The 21054-nt window shown below is 41.0% G+C and overlaps 1 protein-coding gene across 2 annotated transcripts in view; it reads left to right on the top strand.

The window, feature by feature from the left end:
- PAPLN (papilin, proteoglycan like sulfated glycoprotein) overlaps positions 1-21054 on the top strand; it is a 105262-nt gene that overhangs the window by 75426 nt on the left and 8782 nt on the right. For both annotated transcript variants that reach the window (XM_081936977.1, XM_081936976.1), the window contains 12 exons: positions 2708-2915; positions 3923-4099; positions 4751-4907; positions 8343-8429; positions 12256-12520; positions 12607-12721; positions 13207-13336; positions 14308-14941; positions 15071-15208; positions 15937-16061; positions 16402-16540; positions 19209-19346. In XM_081936977.1, coding sequence (XP_081793103.1) covers positions 2708-2915; positions 3923-4099; positions 4751-4907; positions 8343-8429; positions 12256-12520; positions 12607-12721; positions 13207-13336; positions 14308-14941; positions 15071-15208; positions 15937-16061; positions 16402-16540; positions 19209-19346 — 2313 coding nt within the window. The remainder of the gene's footprint in view (positions 1-2707; positions 2916-3922; positions 4100-4750; positions 4908-8342; positions 8430-12255; positions 12521-12606; positions 12722-13206; positions 13337-14307; positions 14942-15070; positions 15209-15936; positions 16062-16401; positions 16541-19208; positions 19347-21054) is intronic.

The following is a 21054-nucleotide window of genomic DNA, read 5'->3' as shown; positions in this document are numbered from 1 at the left end:
CAACCACTAGTACATAATGAAATTCACCACTACAAGCATGTTGATGCCATTTGCTTTGATAACTTCAGCATTGGACTGGATATAGAAAAACAAAATAGTCCTTCAATGGTTACTTACTGTGCTGGATATGTGGCTTTAGGAATGGTATCCCTTTCATATAAGCGAATCAAGTTTAGCTTGTTGATTTCTTGGTGGCAAGTAATTGATTAATAAGCAGAATGCTATAGTGAAGGATCTTTGAGTTGGATTCACATATCATTGTGAACCATGGTTTGTTTTCATTGTGGCTTGCTGAACATGGCATAATCAGGTCTAACTTTAAACCAAAACCATAATAGATAGTTTAAACATCAAGCTAAACCAAATCAAATGACCCATAAGAGGGTTGGGGAATTAGAATAATTATAAATACTGTTTGGGGAAGTGAAGATATGACTTTGTTATGTCTTAACCTAATGGGGATGCCCAGTCCAATCCAGTAGAGCTCCTAGGTCCTACAGAAGAAGATACCATAAAAGGGCTTTGAGCTTTCAAGTCGAACATCTCCATGATTGTTATACAGTTCCCTAATCTTTATTATACTTTATAATTCAAAATCAAACAAAAAAGAATCTCCCATGTAAGGTCATATATCTCCCCACAATATTCATGATAGACTATGGAATATGTGGCTAAATTAGCACAGAAGTAAAGGTAGCTACAATGCTATATAGCTTCCAGTCATCAATCCTGAAACAAAAATATTTTGCTATATTCTTTAACTGTAACTCAGGGGTCCCCAGCCCCCGGGCCGCAGCCCATTATCACTCTGTGGCCTGTTCGAAAGATCGGTTATCGCTGCTGTAACTGTTCCCACGGCATGCTAAATCAGGATGTGTTTAACCATGGTGTATTGATTAAATCATAATTGTGTGGGTTCACATAATACATTAAATATTATTCATGATTGATGAGCTGAACTAAAATAACATATTACACCACAATCTAACCTGCTTCTTTTTGATTTAGTCATTATATGAACTCAGCTAACACTGCAAGTCTATAGGATAGAGGTCCCATTGCCATTCGAAACATTTCTTGCAATTTGATTTTATTATTGAATATTGTTCCATGGCAACCTAAAGTAATATTTAACTATAAAGGAAGTAAGTGGTAAAATTCCTCTTGGAATATAAGGCTGAACTTATTTTTAGGCACTGATCCTTATTCACAGTCTGTTTTCTTCTCTATTCCTATTGAAGGAGCTGCGTAGATTCACCTCCTGCCAGCTAAGTTATTTTTAGAATAGGACTTCCTCCAAGATGCCATGCTCCAATCCTACTGTCACTCTCCACTGAGCCTCCTATTGGTCTGTAGGCTGTGCCAAGATAGTTGAGGTTATTTGTGCAGTTTCTGTTGGAAACGACAGCTTGAATTGGCTGTTTGACTGCCTGGAATTTTGATTAAAGCCCAGCCTTCCAACTGTGGTCCTTGCTACTCCTATTTGCAGCATTGGGCTTCTCCCAAATTTAGAAAAGTCAAATTAAAAGAAGAGTTTTATGTCAATGCATATACAAAGAGAAGCGTTTTTCAAGAATATCAAGAATATCGAGATCTGATTAATTTATATTTTATTCAAAGTGTAGCCCCAGGCTATCAGGGACGCGGTGGCTCAGTGGCTAAGATGCTGAGCTTGTCGATCAGAAGGTCAGCAGTTTGGCAGTTCGAATCCCTAGCACCACGTAACGGAGTCAGCTTCTGTTACTTGTCCCAGCTTCTGCCAACCTAGCAGTTCGAAAGCATGTAAAAATGCAAATAGAAAAAATAGGAGCCACCTTTGGTAGGAAGGTAATAGTGTTCCGTGTGCCTTCGGCATTTAGTCATGCCGGCCACATGACCATGGAGACGTCTTCGACAGTGCTGGCTCTTTGGCTTTGAAATGGAGATGAGCACCGCCCCCTAGAGTCGGGAATGACTAGCACATATGTGCGAGGGGAACCTTTACCTTTAGTCCCAGGCTAGATCCTGGAGATCTCCCAAAGATCAGCCCTCCATCCCAAATGCCCTGGACCACATTGATAGCGAGTAGTGCTGGGTATAAATGTGCACATTATTTTTTCACAGGCACATTTTTACTTGAAAATAAAAATTTCTCCAGCTACTTTTAGATATTGTGGGAAAGATATTCAGACCCTGCAGCTGTAAAAGCCATCTAACATATTTATTTTAAACATGCATAGCATCTGCATGATATAGATAGATCATAAGATAATCCTATTCCTCATGCAGACTCTGGGGTTTGTGTTAATGTAGCTCTTGGTGCTGCAGCCCCTTAAAAATAGTGACGTTCTACTACTGTGTCCCAGAGAAAGATTCCCTCCCTTTCTAAATCTTTCCTGAGGCCTCTATTAATACTTCATCTCAAATTGTTTTTTTGATTCCTTTCATCCACTTCCTTTCCATAATTTGGCACCCTTGTTATTTTTAATGCTGCTAGGAATTTCCATTGTGCCCCTGATCAGAATTCCTGGCTTTTAATATGACCATGTTAATTCCTGTATTTCAGGCATCCTTTTCCTAAACCTTGCTTACTAGTTGGATAAAGCCTGTGATCAAGAAAGCTCATCCCAGGAAACAATCACGAGAAACGTTTGTTCCGGGAAGCTCTCTTGTGACACTAGTGACTTCTTGGTTTCTTGAGAGTTATTTTTTGAACATTTGTTTTTAGCTGGAAAACTGGTGACTGGAGCCAGTGCTCTGCCACCTGCGGAGGGGGCATTCAAAGCCGTTCAGTTTACTGTGCCTCGTACAATGGACATCACTTTCAGGATGCTGTGGATGATGCCGAATGCGCTTCCTTGACAGAGAAGCCACGCAGCGCACAGCCTTGCAACCTGCAGCGGTGTGCAACATGGGTCTCAAGTCCTTGGTCTGAGGTGAGTTTTTCCTTCTATGTGCAATATCAGTACTGAGGCAGGATTGGTCCAGCTTCTCCTGCACCTTGGAGAAAAGAAGATAATATATCCCTTTGGGGCACCCTGATCTGCCTGGCATGATTTTAGTACTGAGTAAAGCGTTGGAAGTACAGGTAGTCCTCATTTGGTGACCACATTTGGGACTGGCAGCTCAGACATTAAATGAAGAGGTCACAGAGTGAAACTGCAACGATGTTAAAGATCTTACTTCCTTTGCTTTATAGATTTGCAAAAGATATAAAAGCAATGATTGGCCATAAAGTTACTTTTTCATCACTTTTGCAACTGTGAGCATTTGCTAAACAAGAACAACCTGTAACACAATAGAACTCTGTAATATTTGCGCTTATTCTAATTCTGTGTGCGCCTGTACTACAAGTACAGAGTAAGATTACATTACAAGATGTAGAGTGGAAGTTCATCTAGGACCATGGGGGAAGGGAGTAAGTTTGAATCTACCATAGCTTTGGAAGCTCAGTGTAATCTTAGACAGGCCACTTCCTCTCAGCCCAATTTGACATGTTGACTGGTTATAACTTTAATACATGTATTTAAAATTAGAAAAATTACAAAGTATACACACAAAAATAGAAAAAATATTTTAAAAAGATGAAAATAAGGAAAAAAGCTCTAACAAATTCTAAAAAAAAACACCAAGGATGTATCTTAAAATTTATAAAATAAAATAACAAGCCATAATTGCATTTCTCCTCCAAAAGAAATCAAACTCTCATATGGAATTGCCCATATGCCTGAATGTTCTTCTGATGCCTTAGCTGCATTTCAATGAAATGTTGGAAACCTGAATACAGAAAAAGAGAACTTTATTCGGACTGTAGACTATGTAGAACAAATTAATATCAGAAATAGAGAAGTGTGTCCTGCAATGCAGATCTATTCTATTCTATTCTACTCTACTCTACTCTACTCTACTCTACTCTACTCTACTCTACTCTATTCTATTACAGTGTTCAGTAAGCTGTGGTGAAGGTATTCAAACCAGGACTGTAAGCTGCCAGGTTGAACACGGCCCTCAGATTCTAGATATTGCTTGCTTGAGAGAACCAAAACCTCAGCACACCCAGCCCTGTATCGGGGAGAATTGTATACAGGAGATTGGCTGGCATATCGGAGACTGGGGATTGGTGAGTATGACACATATTTCCCTAGAGGAATAGTCCAATTTTTGTCCCTTCACTGCTCCCTTTTTCACATTCTTACAAAGACCCATTTGCAGCCATACAATATTTGTTGCTCTCCTGAAAATAACCACAAGAAGAAGGTCACCAACCTGAATCGCCCTTAGGACAAAGTTAGAGCATGGTCACAGAGGACATGTTTAAATCGATGGCTTTTGGGAGCAGGATGGTGATATTCACATGATCCTATCTTCTAGAAATGAAAATATAAAGTGTCTTAGTTGTAACTGCCTGTAAGAACAATTGCATGCAGAACCTTTAGGCTATTCCTGGGCCTTATGTATCAGTCCTACTACAGTAACTGACCTGGAAATAACTAATCCTACCAGGTGTTTCTTCTTTACCAGTTTCTTTCCCTGATGCGCTACAATTCTGATGTTTTGGGATGTTGATTTTCAGAATTCCGAGTTAGATTGGCTGCAGGAAGACTGGAGGGTTGCAGATTGGAAAATCTCCAAGTAGTTTATGCAGCCTTGTTCCTTGACACTTCACCCACAAGGTCTCTGACCCCTTGGTGGTTCTTTGCTCCTCATCTGATGATTCTTTGCCTCTCATCTGATTGTCCCTTGTTTTAATCCTTACCATCTTTTCATCAAGTGCTCAAAAAGCTGCAATTCTGGTATCCGAACCCGCCAAGTCATCTGTGCTGATGGGGATTCCAAATTCTACAGTCATGAGATTTGCCAAGAGATACAGCCACAGATACCAACCATGCTTGGGAGCTGCAATACACAACCTTGTCACCTGCCCCAGCGTAAGTGCAAAGTAGCATTTACTTCCAAGACATCAGGGAAGTTAGAATAGATAGGAATGTCACCGTCATATTGTTTAACTGGTAGGCCTTTCCATTTTATACATGTTAACTTATACCTCCATGAAACATCCTTTACAGAAAAGTTGAGTTGATGACTCAGAAGTCTTTGTGTCCTGTGTTTGATTACTGGTTTATTTTTAAAAAATGGGATGATGTGATACATGTTGGAATAAATGAGGTTAGCAAAAAAAGAGTGAACTTCTGCCTTAGTAGGTTGGACCTTATCAGTCAAATACTGAAGTCAGTAAATTAATTTCAGGAGTGCAGTAAGACAAAAATATTTTTTTATGATTTGTGTTTTGTAGGGATTAAACACACGAGGCTCATTCAGATCATATAGGTGACTTGATTTATATTCTGTTCTTACAAATAAAAATCTTAAACTTAAACCTTAAGACTTTTTAATATACATTTTTTTAAAAATCAATCAAACTAGAAAACAGAGGTCACAGGCCATTGTCGTCTTCTAGGGCTGAGAAAGAGGGACTGGCTCCCTATCATCAAGCTGGCTTTGTGCCTAAGATAGAATTAGCATTCATGGTCTCCCAGTTTATAGCCTGGTGTCTTAACCACTGCAACAAATTAAATAATTCTCTCATCAAGAGTGGAATGTTACGTACGGACGGACGTTGTTAAATTTACGTGTTTTCACATGCTCACCGGGATTGGCTGCCCAAACCCCAGGAAGTTTAAACAACTGTCATTGGCTGGCTGGTCTGCCGGAGCTCCTTAAAAGGCGAGCTCCAGCAGCCCAGCTGGCAGAGCGCAATCACTTACTCTTGCAATAAAACTCACTCATACCTCTCACCTGCTGCTTCTCGCCGATCTAACACTGGCGATGAAGGACAAAGAGACCTGAGAACCCTCATTGGACAAGCAGTCATTTCTATCACCTGGGGATAGTATGGATGAAGGCACTAGCCCGAAACTACATCTGGTGGCCCAATATGGATAAGGACATCACGGAGTGGATAGCCACTTGCAGACCCTTCCAGGAGACATGACCAGCCCCACCCCGGGCACCTGAGCGAGAGTGGGAAGCAGCCAAGGGACCGTGGTCACGTATCCACATCAACTTCACAGGACCAGTGGAAGGGCAGACGTTTCTGATCATGGTGGATGCTTACTCCAAATGGCTGGAGGTCATTATCATGCAATCAACCATGGCAGAAGCCACCATCAGAGCCCTCCGGAAACTTTTTGCAATCCACGGCCTACCCAACACCCTGGTCTCTGACAATGGCCCACAACTGACCGCCAAGATGACAGAGGCATTCCTCGCAGAGCAAGGGATCCAGCATGTTCTCATCGCCCCATTCAATCCAGCGAGCAATGGACAAGCCGAGCGAATGGTGAGGCTCACAAAAGAAATCCTCACCTGAATGGGACCAAGAAGCTGGCAGGAAAAGGTCAACCAATTCCTTTTCACCCAACATATCACACCCTACAAAAGCCCAGCAGAGCTGTTGATGGGGAGAAGACTGAGGTCCAGACTCGACCGGTACCACCCAGACTACCTTCCACAGAACCCCCTGGATTCCACTCGACCAACTTGGGAGTTCAACATAAACAACCAAGTATTTGCCCACAACTAAGCCGGGTACCCAACTTGGCTGGCGGGCCGAATCATGGCTGTCACAGGGCCAAAGTCGTACCGAGTGGAGCTAGAGGACAGACGAATCTGGAGGAGGCACATCAACCAGCGCCAACACCACCTGGGAGATGCTGAACTGAGGAACCAGAGTGATTGGACTACACCCGCCACCTCAGAACAACTTCCTGAGAACTCCAGGTCTCCGCCCCGTGGAGCATGCTCAACCACTAACCGGGAAGCAGATGGGCAGGAACCAGCCACACCAAGCCAAGAGATCGAGGGATGACTGTCCAACCTGAGCTGTACATAGCTGCGTCTGAAGCCGTCCCACGAAGAAATGGCATCTCAGGAGCTGAAGGAAACAGGCCGGAGCTCGACTAGCGGGCCGACGAGCTCCAGAAGATTCTTTCCCAGGCAGCCGGAGGAACAGCAGGCTTGATCGCACCAGCCGAGCTCCCAGGGACAAGTGATCTGCGCAGGTCAAATAGGAGACCAGCACACCCCGCCTACCTAAAAGACTATGTAGGCAGGGGATTGGACATTGTTCATTCTAGGAGGGGAGGGGTGTTACGTATGTACGTATGTTGTTAAATTTACATGTTTTAACATGCTCACTGGGATTGGTTGCCCAAACCCTGGGAAGTTTAAACAACTGTCATTGGCCGGCTGGGCTGCCAGAGCTCCTTAATTTACATGTTTTCACATGCTCGCTGGGGATTGGTTGCCCAAACCCCGGGAAGTTTAAACTACTGTCATTGGCCAGCTGGTCTGCCGGGGTTCCTTAAAAGGCGAGCTCCCGCAGCCCAGCCGGCAGAGCGCAGTCACTTACTCTTGCAATAAAAAGTGCTGAAACTCACACACACCTCTCACCTGCTGCTTCTCGCCGATCTAACATGGAAAATCTCTGAAAATGTAGGGTCCTTGAATCCATAGCTACTGGATCTTTCTAAAGTTGAGCTTAAACTTGTAGTTCCCCATCCAGATCCTAATAACCAGAGGAGAACCTCAGCAATATCACTTGATTGGCCAGGGTAGGGATACTCAATTGAGTAACATCCACATACTGGTGATATCTGACCCCATGCCATTGGATAACTTAACCCAGCTACTTCATGTAGATACTAACTAAAGATAGTTCCCCAGTGTCAAACCCTGGGAACTATGCAGAGCAGGGATCTTGTTTTGCCGGTATGCCTGGTCAACAATCTTAGGCTGAATTCTCCACCCCACTAATGCTATTGGGAGCCTACTCAAGGGAAAGGAGAGTCAGTACTACTGCCTCCTACTCCCAACCCTTGGAAATGTTCCCCAAAGATACCACAATCAATAGTATAAAAAGCCATTGATATCAAGTAAGACCAGGAAAGTCTAGAAAAATTAAGGAACTTGTTTCATCATTTCCATTTTCCCCAAAATGATTAAAAAAACAAGGAAAACAAAGGATCCTAGGTTTTTGGTTCCACACACCTTAGGAGTTTTGGAGGGGATATTATTAGGGTACTGGAGAGCCAAATGGGAATTCCTTGCACATTTGTATTACATTTTAACTTACGGTACTCTTTTTTTCTTGAAATTTTGCCTCTTTCTTAAGGAATATTAATATTTTCCACTGTATACTCTGGGTATTGTCTTTTTTAATGGAGTTTTCTTTCCATCTATTTTGAAGTGCCATTTTAACACTACAAAGCAAATATTGTGTAGGCTCCCTTTAATTGATGATAGTGGGAGTAGAGGTGGGTCTTTTTACACAAAATAATATGGTATTATTTGTATTCCTGCAGAGGTTCCCAGTATGCAAGACATCACAGGGTTCAATATCAGTCGTCGGACGTTACTGACCCGCTACCATCCTGATCCAGGCACTGAAGGTTTGGAAATGCCAAGTTGGCCTTCCTTCGTCTAGTATTTTCTTTTGCTTTTCGCTGAGTAGCTTTTCGATGTTTTCCCGTTTTTAAGGAAGTCTTTACAGGCTACAGTTTTGTAAGGAAAAAGCTTTGGACCCACTAGCCTGCCTTCATTTTCCGGCTTTTCTCAGTGACAGTGACAGAAAGCAAAGGTAACATGAATATGAAGATGGAGATAAATTGATATCTGCTTCCGCCCCTAGTCACTAATGTAGTGGGAACCAGTTTGCACATTTGGAAATTGTAGAGATGTTATAGCTGTGTGAGAGAAAGGAGCTCCTATACACAAAATAGTGGTCATGTTGACCTGCCAATCAGATATATAGGACAAATCACCTAGAGCCTAAAATATGCTCAGGGAGAGATTGCTGCTTATGGATAACACACTGGTCGTCCCAGTTCTAATAGCTCACTGGAGATCCACCTTACGATTTACAATAATACAATAATACAATAGCAGAGTTGGAAGGGACCTTGGAGGTCTTCTAGTCTAACCCCCTGCCTAGGCAGGAAACTCTATACCATTTCAGACAAATGGCTATCCAACAACTTCTTAAAGACTTCCAGTGTTGGGGCATTCACAACTTCTGGAGGCAAGCTGTTCCACTGATTAATTGTTCTGTCAGGAAACTGTCAGGAAAGACTTGCCTCAAGTCTTCAATGAATTTGAATGATAAATTTAAAAGGCTTTGTTAACTGTATGTCACAACTAGTGTTTTCAGAGTAGATCCTAAGAAAATCATGTACAGTTTTGCAGAAGGCATAGGGCAAGCCTTGCTTGTCAGTATTTCCAATTTCTAACTTAAAAATACCACAATTTTCTCAGGCAATTCTACCCTACTTGTATTTGGTACTTAAATCATGTGTCTTCTGGTGCTTTACATGTTTCCTGAAAAGTAGCAAATCATGTTGTTCCTTGACTGCATGTGTCAATTTTACCTAAAAATTATATTGAGCTAGCCTTGACTCCTTGGGCAGTAGACACTGATGGATTCTTGACTAAATGGCTTTCTTGTAAGAGAATTGGCTTCTTCTGGGATACTATTAGTATATCTTGGGCTAGACCAGTGTTTCTCAAACTTGGCGACTTTAAGTCTTGTGGACTTCAATTCCCAGAATCCCCCAGCCAGCATAGCTGGCTGGGGGATTCTGGGAGTTGAAGTCCACAGGACTTAAAGTCGCCAAGTTTGAGAAACACTGGGCTAGACTACACTTCTGGACATCTTGGTGGTTGGCTATATTGACTAAGTGCAATCCCTGTTTAGCTTTGAGGAGAGGGGGATCAGCCAAGATGGCCAAGATGTTTTTCCCTTGATTTTCACCCAAGCTTACACTTTTTGCTTCCTTTTCATGCTTCATGTTTCCTCATAGGGACATTCAATAAAAAAACTATAAATAAGAGGCAAAGGGAATACAAAATTTTGAAACCTAATCATGCTCAGTCTTCTTGAGTCTTAAATGAGTATAAAATAAGAAAAGAAATGGCATTCATTCTATATCCTGTGCATACTGCATTCAAATGAAAACTGTCCACAATATGTTATTGTATGCCATTTAGTCCCAGTATAAATGGAGTTTATGACAACTCACCACAGCCAACTTGTCACAGCCAACTCGCCATGGGACAATTCGCCACATGGCAACTTGCCGCGGGACAAAAGTTATACTAATATCAAAGAAATAGTGGTATAGAATCATTAAAGAAAGGATGCCAAAGGAGGGGCAAAATGAAATGTGAATGGCAAACATTAACAATTTTTAAAACCATTTAAAATAATTAAATTGAATTGTTCAATTGTCCCGCAGCAAGTTGTCCTATGATGAATTGGCCATGGCAAGTTGTCCTGATTTGAGTTGGCTGTGGTGAATTGACTGTGGTGAGTTGAACATGTTGAGTTGGCTGTGGCAAATTGGCTGCGGTGAGTTGTCCCGTTAGAGTATAAATGGCCTTTTCAAGAGCCCAGGCAGCTGGATTTGCAATATTCCTTGGCAAAATTCTGTGTTGCTGCAATGTCCATGAGAAAAAAAATCTTACAGAATTATAGCTGTCAACTTGTACCAATTTTTTGGAGATAACTTTTAACAATTTTTGGAACAGTATATTTATTCTCATACTTATCGGCTTTTCACTCATGTAAAGTAGGGAGTGACCCTAACAGTTTGAGAACATGAATTTTCTTAACAGGGATGTTATTATCCACTATTAATGTCATTATTGTTGTTGTTGTTGTTATTTGGTTAATCTTTGGTGAGAATCACAGCCTTTGGGGCTGGTTGGTAGCCTAACAGCTCGAGTCCTAACCAAGGACCTAGGAACTGTTAAGGTAACGTTGGAGGATATAAGTTGTTCCAAGTAGGGTGGTTTTTGATGATGATGATGATGATTATTATTATTATTATTATTACTATTATTATTATTTATTGTAATCTGATGTCTATTGCTTGTCTATGACCGTAATAAAGATATATTCTATTCTATTCTATTCTATTCTTTCTGATTTCTGGAAAAAGAAGGATAAATTTCAGGTTAAAAAAAAAGAAGAAAACTTTTCTTTCTCCTCTCACAATATTCCCTAATGTGTTCAGTTTTCATATCTGTATGCCAGACCTTACTATGCAGTAATGTAACGTGGAACTAAACCTCTATTGTTTTCCCATACCTGTTAAGTTTTCCATCCATTTTATGGGCAGGAAAGTATGCAAGTATAAAAACTTAATAGCACACTAATCTTCGCATCAAGATCCTGTTTCCTCCCGCTCCCTTTTTATTGTTACCCCTCTGTCTGATAACTATAGCTACAGCTGCAAAGTAATCTTCTGGGCTCCTAGAAAGTAAACCTAGAGAAACTACCTGCTTCCCAGCAACCAGTCCATCCATCAAACGCTTTGAGTGTTTATTCCCATTTTTGCTCTCCAAAGATTTGATCTCTGTGAAAGGGAAAATAATGAGAAAACATAAGAGGTTACCACTGGAAAGTATTGTCTTTTGTCCCTTCCATAGGTCCGTGAATGAAGCAAGGAGTTAGCTCAATATTAATAACTTGCCTTGGTAGCTGCTACTTAGGTTTTCGGACCATTTTTATTTCCCTGAGGTTTTTTCAGGTTATATGCATGTACAATTAAGGAGCCTCAGCTATGATCCTAATGACATTGTAAAACAAACAAACAAACAAACAAAAACCACTATTTTAAGTAGGGTAGTTTTATTTTGTTGTCAAATTAATAGACTCCATTTTGCAATTGATATTGTAGGAGAGCCATGTTGGTCTTTGGTAACCAAAAATCAGGAATAGTCTGGTAGCACCTTATCAGACTAACAAATTGAAAAAGACTGACTAACTCACTTTATTAGAGGCATGGCGTGGCCACCAAAATGTATGCCTTTTAATAACATTTGATAGCCTAATAATGTGCTATCAGACTCCTCCTCATTTCTAACAATTGACAATAGAGGTCCTTACTCTAATTTGGGAATGTACTGTAGTCAATTACTTATTTTAAGACTTTCTGCATTATGACTGAGTGCTACACCAAGTGATAAGCCTTGTACTGTAAGTATAGGTGATCTATGTCAAGTAAGCAAGAATGTGATGGGTGGAGGGAAGGTGCAGGGATATCGGGGTAAAAGAAAATAGAGAAACCTGTGTGTAGATCTCACCACTGCACACCTCTAGTAAGAGTCTGCCCCAATGAAATAAGATTACAAGCTATATATATATATATATATATATATAATTATATTGTTTTTTTCTTGAAAGGTACAAAGGACTTTATCTCTTATATTTTTCAGTTTCTAGACATGAAAGAATAAGCCAAACTGGCTCTACTCATCACCAAGTCCAGCTAAATGAAAGTCCTCGCTCCAATTTCTTACCTCTTGGATGGGATTCTTACTCAGACTCTTCTGTGTCCCGTCGGTCCCATTCTTATCCAAACGGTGGTAGTAATGATCAAGACTGCAACCATACTCCTCATGGCTGTTGTTCAGATGGTCGCACTGCTGCAGCAGGTCCCTTTGGCCAAGGTTGCCCACTTGATTCTTGTCATTTGAGCAGGTAGGACTAGCTCACTGAATGAGCAATTTGCAGGCAAAGCTGATATATTGGGTTGCATTCAACATGTTACTGGTTTTCCCCCCCAGATATGGATGCTGCCCCGATGGAATATCACATTCCCAGGGACCTAACCAAGAAGGGTGCACACAATACTACAGTGATGTTTACATAAGCAGAAATCCTGCTACTCCCACTCCAACAGTAAGTGAGGCAAACTTCTACATGTTCTAGAAGACATGTTGGAATATAGTTACTTCCCCATATACAACGGCTGCATTTATCCAAAATCAGGGCTGTTTCCCTGTGTCCTCTTGATAAATCTGATGCTTCCATAAACTTCTGCAAATTGAATTAGGTTCAAAAGTTCATCAGCTCCTCTGCCCCTCCAATTGAAAAGCTAGAGAAGGTTCCATCCATCTCCACAATTCTATGCTTTTTCTATTTCTACAGACAAGTTCTCGCTAAGATACAGCAAAATATTATAAAGTGTTTTGCTGTCTTTCACAGGGTATAATGGGCTATTTCCATTCATCACATTAAAGTTAGCAATGTAGCTTTTTGATATTTTATTCTGTAGTAAAAATGTAACTAAATTATGAATTGTTTCTGGGATTGATTCAGTTGAATGTGCTACTTCATAAACACTTTTAAATGTATAATCTGAGTAACATCTGGTTTTCTTTAAGACAAGCCAAGTTCTTGCCCAGCAGCTACCAACAGAGGAATGCCGAGGTTCTATGTATGGTTGTTGCTATGACAATATTGCCTCTGCTTTAGGGCCTCAAGGGGAAGGATGTCCCACAAGATTCAGTCAATGTAAGTGACATTTGGTTTTGAAATGTAGCTTCACATTTAGTATTTTCTAGAAAAATAGCAGCAACCAATGGAATCATTTTGGTCGTATTTTATATGTACAGGTAGTCTTGCTTAATGATGCTAATTGGGGCCTTCAGCTCTGTTATTAAACAACACATTCTTAAAGCACACGACATGACTCTGTTGACTTGTGATGGCAGTTGCAGCAGTTCCAGTTGCCATCGTCAGGCGAATCTTGTGTGGTCACAGCATACTCTAGTCATGTGATCACCATGTGCAACTTCCTGCTAACTTCCCTGTTGAATTTGCTTGCCAAAAGATGGCAGATAATGTCAATCACATAAGCACTGCAATAGCCACAACTATGAGGAACAGTGGTAAGTCCCCTCATTCAGGGCCATCCTAATTTTGAATAGTTAGCTGAAAAAGTGGTAACTGAATGTGGACTACTTGCATACTATATAATCAAAAATCTGATTTTAAAAGTTCAACTTGAAATATATAAATATCTTCATGTCTGAATTCTATTATTTATATTCCTTGCATAGAAAAATACTTTGTGTTTTGTAGTAAGGTTTTGAAGAATTTGTACGTTCTATGCTCTTCATAAGAAAGACTCACCAATACATTTCTGTTTTGAAGTAAAACTAGTTCAGGCTCCCGGATGAAATCATTTATATTCATACATATCACACAATTCTCTCTTGTGTAGTGTTTCACAACCTTGGCAACTTCCCAGTGTGAGAACTTGAACTCCTAGAATTCTCATAAATGGTGATGCTAGCTGTGGAATTTTGGGATTTGAAGTCCATAAATCTGGGGATTGTGAAGTTAGGAATTACTGATTTAGGCCGGAAGGAGATTCATGCAGGCATGGGGAAAAGTACAATATAGGAAGCCAAAGAACTTGATAGCATGCTAAATAAAAAAAAACATACAAATATCATTTCTCTCCTGGCTTTTGTTGCTAGCTTATCCTGTCCAGTGTATGTTGCCCAGTGCCCATGGTTCCTGCACAGATTGGACCATACGTTGGTATTTTGTAAGCGATGTTGGAAAATGCAATCGTTTTTGGTATGGAAGTTGCCATGGGAATAAGAACAACTTTGCTACTGAAGAAGAATGCATGAACACCTGCCATGGATCAATGGGAAGAAGCCATGTGAGCCTTCACCATCATGTGGCAAGTCCTAACATCCACTCTAGTTCTCAACTGCAAGAAGGAAACACAGAGGTAAAGCCACAACAATTTGGAAGAACTATAACTCATAGAACGGGAAATGAAGGTCATAGTGATAGGACTTCCTCCAATCAAGATGCCTTACCTGAATCTGAGCAAGGAACTAGCTTGCTAGGAAACCAGTCAGAAAATGCTCATCGCTCAAGAACTCTTGATGAAATAAAAAGGGACACTGTAGACCATTTGCATGGTTTGAGTGAGACCATGATTTCCAGACACTCAGAGAAGCAGCTGACTGTGAATGGCCAGACCACTCAACATGAGCGTGAAGAATGGAGGAGGGAATCTGGAGGAGATGGATTAACACGGAGAAGATTTGGTTATCAAACCCCACCAGAGTCCACTTTTCAATATTCTCTGAACAGGTACATATTTGCATTAGCACAGAAATATTGAAGGTGTCTTGCTAATTTTTTAGAATCATGTTTCTTACAAGTTCGTATCTAATCCTCTATGCATGTCCATTTTGGGGGAAACTTTTACATATCTTTCAGGATCTTCTTGGATGGACCAGAATCTTCTGCAGTGGAAGCAGTCCTAGGACAAAGCATCCGTCTTCTCTGTAGGACAGACAATTCCCACTTCTCTAGAGTTGAATGGCAGAAAGACGGACAGCCGATCTCCTCTGATAGGTAGGACTGACCCCTGGATTCACCCCTCATATACCCTATGAATGGAACTTTGAGATCATAGGTTTCACATTTGAAATTTGGCAGTATCTAAACCTACAACCTCTGATCATGTGATGAACTTGAGTGAGGTTTTCCATTGCTGCATTGCAGATAATCCTTAACTCACAACAGTTTGTTTAGTAACTGTTTAGTAACTATAATAGCACTGAAAAAAGTGACTTATGACCATTTTTCACACTTACGACCATTGCAGCACCTGGTTGTAGTGTCCCAGGGTCATGTGATCCCCTTTTGTGACCTTCTGACAAGCAAAGTCAATGGGGGAGCCCAGATTCATTTACCAATCATGTCACTAACTTAACAATTGCAGTGATTCACTTAAGAGCGGTGGCAAGAAAGATCATAAAATGGGGCAAAACTCACTAAACAAATGTCTTGCTTTAGCAACAGAAATGTTGGGCTTAACTGTGGTCATAAGTTGAGATCTAACTGTACTTCACTGTCTTCACATAACCAGTAAGAAAACTGCCAGTGATTCGTCTTTAGCATCACTCTCTTGCTCTTATTCCCATAACCAACCAGAGTAATTACTATCAATATGCATTTGACACTGTCAACCGAATATGTCATTCTATGTTAACTGATTCTGTCAGTGACTGTCACTGAGTTGGTGCAATTTCCAGTTTAACACATTTGACAATCCTTTAATCTTTTCCCCCACCCCATAGGCATGCCTACCAATCTGACAACTCCCTGGTGGTTAGCCATCTCAGGACCGAGGATGCTGGCATCTACACGTGCACAATTTCAAATGGGAGGGTGGAACGCAGACAGATCGAGTTGCTGATCAAAGGTTACTTTATTCTTTGTTACTCAAAACAGCCCATAAAGCAAGAAACTGCTTGTCGTGATATAGTCAGCAGGTTGTTCTACAATTCTTTTTTCATCAATGGAAAATGATATCCTTTCCCAATTTCATCAGAGTACAAAACCAATGCTGTTTTTATCCAGGGAACCCCTTTCTTGCTCTGTGGTCCCAATGCTTAGAAAGCTCTCCTCCATCTTATGGGAAACTTAGCACAAGGAAAATCTCCTAGCCAAACAAACCCTGGGAAGAACCATCCCTTTGTCAGCCCCCAAAGATTTCTGACAGTCAAATCCTGATGGCTTCTTTGTTCCGTTTCTTTGTATAGAAATCCCTCAATCTACCTTCACACAGGGAAGAAGGCATCAACTTACTCATGATCAGAATCACCAGCACAGAGTCTTTGGCACAGGATCTAATGACAGGTGGTCACATGTTTCTTCTCTGCATCCTCAAATAACATACAGGTATAGCTTTCAACTTCCCAAAGCAGCTTATGTTCCACATATTGTGCTGTGCGCTCTTTAAGAGATGCATTTGGAAGCCGATCAAACAACAGCAGGCTATTTAATCATAGTGCTATTGTATCTAATCTTAATGCTTAGAAATCAGCCCTGCATTTTCTTTACAGCTACAATACAGAATGTGGAGCAACTCTAACCTAGGTTTTTTTAAGAAGTTTTTTCCCCCCTTTCTTTCTTACTGGCTGGACCTGATCAGGCAACTGAAAGAACTTAAGGAACTTAATTTAAGCAACAGTTGATATCAAAGTGTTTTAATGAAATCATTTTATGCCTTAGGCAGTTTGCTGTGTTTTGCTCGGCTCCTCGAGGAATCTACTGTTAGAAGGAAGCAATCATTAAGAAATTAATTATTGTGTTTAATAAATATTCATTGTTGAAATAAAACTATATCTGCAGGAAAGATATTCTAGCAAAACAAGGTCTCTTATAAGGCACAAGCCATTATTTAAATAGCTTATTTTCACTGATCACTGGGCAGTTTTGTAATAAAACTCAGTGGCCTGCTTGCAGCCAAGGTTCACAAGCATCATCAGCTCAAAATTACTTCTTTTGCGTAGGTGGGTATCCTCTCATTAAGAACCGTGAGTCACATTCTAGAATGTCGCTGCACTAAAAAGAACTGAGAAATGCTGTAGTGAGAGAGAGATGATGAAATTTAAGAGCTTATCTTCAGCAACTTGTCTTTTTTTTTAAATGGCTCAGTATGGCAGTGGGGTTGAGTGCATCATTTCAGTGACAAGGGTAACTATCAGGCCACCTTCTGCAAAGAAAGCTGCCCAGGAGAAAGAGTAAAAATGGAGTAGGTAATCTGCCATTCCCAGTTCTAGTCATTGATTTCTGAGGCGTCCATCTGTAGCAACTGTCACTAGCTTCAATAATTGGAAGTAATCCTCCTCTCAAAAACTAAAGTGCATGCATGGAACATTATGAAAGGGAGTGGGAGTCATTTGTTTTACAATCATGTGTCATTCAGTTACTTTATTCTTTATTCTTGCTCACAGGATAGGAGTAAACCTCCTAACCTACTGTATCTGGATTAACAGGCTGGCGTAGATCCCCAGACAGCTGCATGATTTTGTTGAAATTCTTGCCGAAAGCATCACACATGGCCAGATAAATTATAAGGAGAACATTCTGTTACATGGGATTCTCGTGGTTACCAGCATTATCTGGGCCTGTAGCCAAGGGAACTGTTAAAAGGGATGTAATTATACAAACCTACATTTTGTAAAATGTTGAGAGCGAGCCGTATACTTGTTGAAGAAGACTCTCTGTAATGGTCCATTTATGTTCAAATCATGATGAAAAGAGAGAAGGGCTAAAGTTCAATTATGTAATGCAGATACATTTATCGAATTCATACACCATTTTTAGCTTCTTCTGAAAGGAGATAATGTCACGGTTAATCTAACCTCCAATAATAGGAAAAGCAACACTTCCATCTTTGCCCTCTCTCCCCCAAGCTTCCTAAAAACGGGAAACAACCAGTTCCTTCTCCTCGTAATTGAATTGGTCTGGCTGACTCCAGTGGAGAATGCAGATCTATAAGTAACTTGGAGCCAAATCATAAATGACTCTCTAGGTTAAAATCAGTACTTTAAATTGCTGTTAAAAGTTAATGCGAAGCCAATGTACATCCCGGAATAAGATGTAATATATTCCCATCTACAACTGCTGATGAGCATTCTGGGTGCTGCATTTTATGCAGTTGAAAATTCTGGATAGCTTTTAAATACCCATAAAGAGCCTGATACAGTACTCTAGAATCTAGAGTCTAGATGTATGATGACGGGGCATGAATCACCTCAGTAAAGCTAGCTTGATCACTCAACAGTGAGACACTGGTGAAGTGGGTACAGCAGCACCTGCATTTTCTGTGTCACATGAGGAAAGTACATCTTCCTCCCCCTGTCCTTACCACTTTCTATAGAGGGACAATACAGAACATCCTGTCATAAGGAATTATAATCTGATTTGGAAGCATTACTGCTTCGGACAGGAAGGCGGTGCAGAGAGTGGTGAGGACGGCAGAAAAGATTATTGGTAGTTCACTTCCTTCTATCCAGGACACGGCATATAAGCGATGCTTGAATAGGATCCGCAGTATATATGTGTCTAGATATATACTTTCTTTAGAGAGCAGGCAACAGAATTTTCTTTTTATTGTGTGGCAGTATAATCACAGTAAAAATGACAATAAAGATTATCTTATCTTAAAGTCCTCATGTCTTCAGATAGGGTTGTAACTAGTGCAACAGCCCAAGATGGGCAAAGGCTTATGTAGCCAAGGTTGCCAACTGCTGAGCCAGTAGGACTCACAAATCCTTGGAGATATACTCAGCAGATTCATTCTTTGCCGTTCACCACTTGTGTTCTAGGCCCAACTTCTACCACTTCATCCTCCAGCTATTTTCTCAAAAACCAGGAAGCCACCCAGAGACAGAGAGCAACTGCTCTGGAATTATTTTGCCTTGGGCTGAGATATCATCTTTTGCCAAGGGCAAACCTTGCCATTGACTAGGAACTTTTCAACACTTGCTGAAAAGAGTGATTAAAATGAAAGAAGGAATTCTGATCCTTTTAAAAAACATTTAATGCATCTACTTTGCAGGTTAAAAATGTATAAGAATGAGCCTTCGGTAGTTGATGCTAGCATTGGCGAACAAGTCAGGCTGCCTTGTCGTGTAGAGGCTTCCCCCTCTTTGACCATTGAATGGCAGAAAGATAGCCGTCCTATTTCATCTGCCAGGTAAGTTGTATTTTTGACAATATTACTCTCTCATTTTGGTGTCTTTGTACTAAGTGTGCAAAAGCCCAATGACTCCAATGAAATGAGTAAATTAAGTGTCTGTAAGTCTATAGCAGGGGTGTCAAACTCAATTTCATTAGTGTTGTGTTTGACCTCAGGAGATGGGGTGGGGATGACCAGCTATACGTCACTTGGGTCAGGAGTGCCTCTGGTGGCCCAATGGGCTGTTTCCAGCGTGGCCCTGCAGGTCAGATCTAAGCACTCCGCAGGCCGCATCTGGCCCGGGGCCTTGAGTTTGATACCCCTGGTCTATAGCAATTCTCAGTCATGCAGGTTATGGTTGTCCCAAAGGTGCTTTTTCAGAGGGCAACTGGACTTTGTTTTTTTTCTTTGAAGACTACTATCCTGTCAGAGCTGAAGAAACCTCTTGAATGAGAAATGAAATGTCTTTTAAAAAAAGGAAACCCAGTTGCCTCCTGAGAAAGCACCTTTGGGACAACCATGACCTGGATGACTGGGACTCTCTACAGACTTTTAGCTATACAATTTGGGATGAAGACCCTTTGAATGGTGTGGGAGTAGGAATGGATTTCCAGAGGAGGGGGGATTGCAGATTATAGGAAGCAGGAACCCTACTCAGGTGACCCTGAGGACACAGATAAACCTCCAAGGGCTTCAACAACCCTCTAAAAGGATGCAAACGACCAGCTGTCTGCAAGGAATATAAATCCTTCCATTCCCCACCATCCAGTCAGAGCTGAAAAAGTTTATTGGATGAGAAGTGAAACATCTTCAAAGAAAAAAACAAGAAAGTCCAGTTGCCTCCTGAAAAAGCACCTTTGGGATAACTATCTGTAAATTTTCACTTTCTGTTTTTCCCCTTAGGACACTTTCTTCCCTGTATTATTCTACAGCTATGCTTTAATATTTTAGTAGGCCTTTTTTTTAGCATTTCCTATTCACATTTTCCTGCATTTCTTTCTCCTACTTCCTTACATTTTTCTGGTCATCATTTCCACATAAATTTCTGTATAACCTTTTGTGGTAACTGTTTTTTTTTTTTCTTGAGCTCGAAGCCTTTGTAACTGTTTAATGTACAGCAGCTGAGTTCATATAACATGCTTAACAAAAGCATACTCACATAGTTAACCTTAGCCTTGGCTTGTTTGCGTTACTGAATGAGTTGGGCAAATAGAGCCCATTTTGTGACAGGTAGCCCTTGGGTTATCACAGCATTTGGGACCACAATTTCTATAGTTAAGCAATGTGGACATAAAGTGCCATGTCATGTGAGAACATTGTTTAGTGATGGCAATCCTTGTAGTCCCAGTTTTCGTTGTAGCCCTAGGACCACGGGGGTCATTAAGTGGGAAGGGAGAAGAGGCAGAAGTCCTACACAATCAAGCTGGTGGTTTCTGCCACAAGTTGGGGGGACATGCATGATGCATGTGGAGCATGGGGCAGGGTGCTATCGGAGGGGCAGGGTGGGTGCTGTGGGCCAGTGCCCTAGGAGGTGGATGTGCCATGGACGAATTCTACCAAGCATAGGTAGATGTGCAGGTGCCCCAGAAGAATGCCACAGGCAGCTGCTAAGCATCACAGGTAGGCAAAATAATTTCCAACTTCCCGCCAGCTTCCCTATTGCTTTACTTGTGGAAAGCGGGCAGAGAATGTTGGAAATTGTGACCACAAGTCACTGTGACATTGT

Source organism: Natrix helvetica (assembly GCF_964273705.1).
Source record: "Natrix helvetica genome assembly, chromosome: 1".
NCBI lineage: Eukaryota > Metazoa > Chordata > Lepidosauria > Squamata > Natricidae > Natrix > Natrix helvetica.
Note: the sequence above shows the minus strand (reverse complement) of the source record. Positions and strands in the feature narration are given on the sequence as shown.